Here is a 522-nt window from a genome sequence, read left to right as displayed (position 1 = left end):
TGCGCTGCCCGGGAGAGTCCCTCCTCCCCCACCGCCGCGCCGGCGCAGACTGCGGCTCTGTACAGCCCCGTCACGTCGAAGGGCCCCCCCCTGGCCAGCAGCTTCGCTTGGCAGATCCAGAATTTGGCAAACTTCTCAGCGTTGGGCACGTTGGACAGCACTGCAGAGAGCTCCTCGGCCTGGACACCCTGCAAGGAGAAGGGCAAGGTCGTGGAGAAAGGGGTGGGAGGGGCGCGCCGCTCTCCCAGCGCCCGGGGAAGAGGAGGGTCTGGAGAGGGGGTTTGGAGCAGAAAAGCTCTCTAGCCTCTGCTTTGCCCTTGGTAACAGGAAGCTGATGTTCCATAGAGTGCTTTAGGTTGGAAAAGACCCACAAGATCATCGTGTCCAACCCTTAACCCAACTCTCCATGTTAAATCATGGCCCTCAGCAACCCTATCTACAAGGCTTGGGAACCCCTCCAGGGGTGGGGACTCCACCACTGCCCTGAGCAGCCTGGCACAGCCCTGGGCAACCCTCCAGGGC

The 522-nt window shown here is 62.1% G+C and overlaps 1 protein-coding gene across 1 annotated transcript in view; it reads right to left on the bottom strand.

The window, feature by feature from the left end:
- Nucleotides 1-522, bottom strand: part of CKAP2L (cytoskeleton associated protein 2-like) — a gene marked incomplete at both ends in the record, with an annotated part of 5,340 nt that overhangs the window by 1,319 nt on the left and 3,499 nt on the right. The window contains 1 exon segment of the mRNA XM_008942802.1: nucleotides 33-188. Coding sequence (XP_008941050.1) covers nucleotides 33-188 — 156 coding nt within the window.

The sequence above is a fragment of the Merops nubicus genome, unplaced genomic scaffold (genome assembly GCF_000691845.1).
Source record: "Merops nubicus isolate BGI_N331 unplaced genomic scaffold, ASM69184v1 scaffold41726, whole genome shotgun sequence".
Classification (NCBI taxonomy): Eukaryota; Metazoa; Chordata; class Aves; order Coraciiformes; family Meropidae; genus Merops; species Merops nubicus.
The sequence above is the reverse complement of the archived record's forward strand: the minus strand, read 5'-3'. Positions and strand labels throughout refer to the sequence as shown.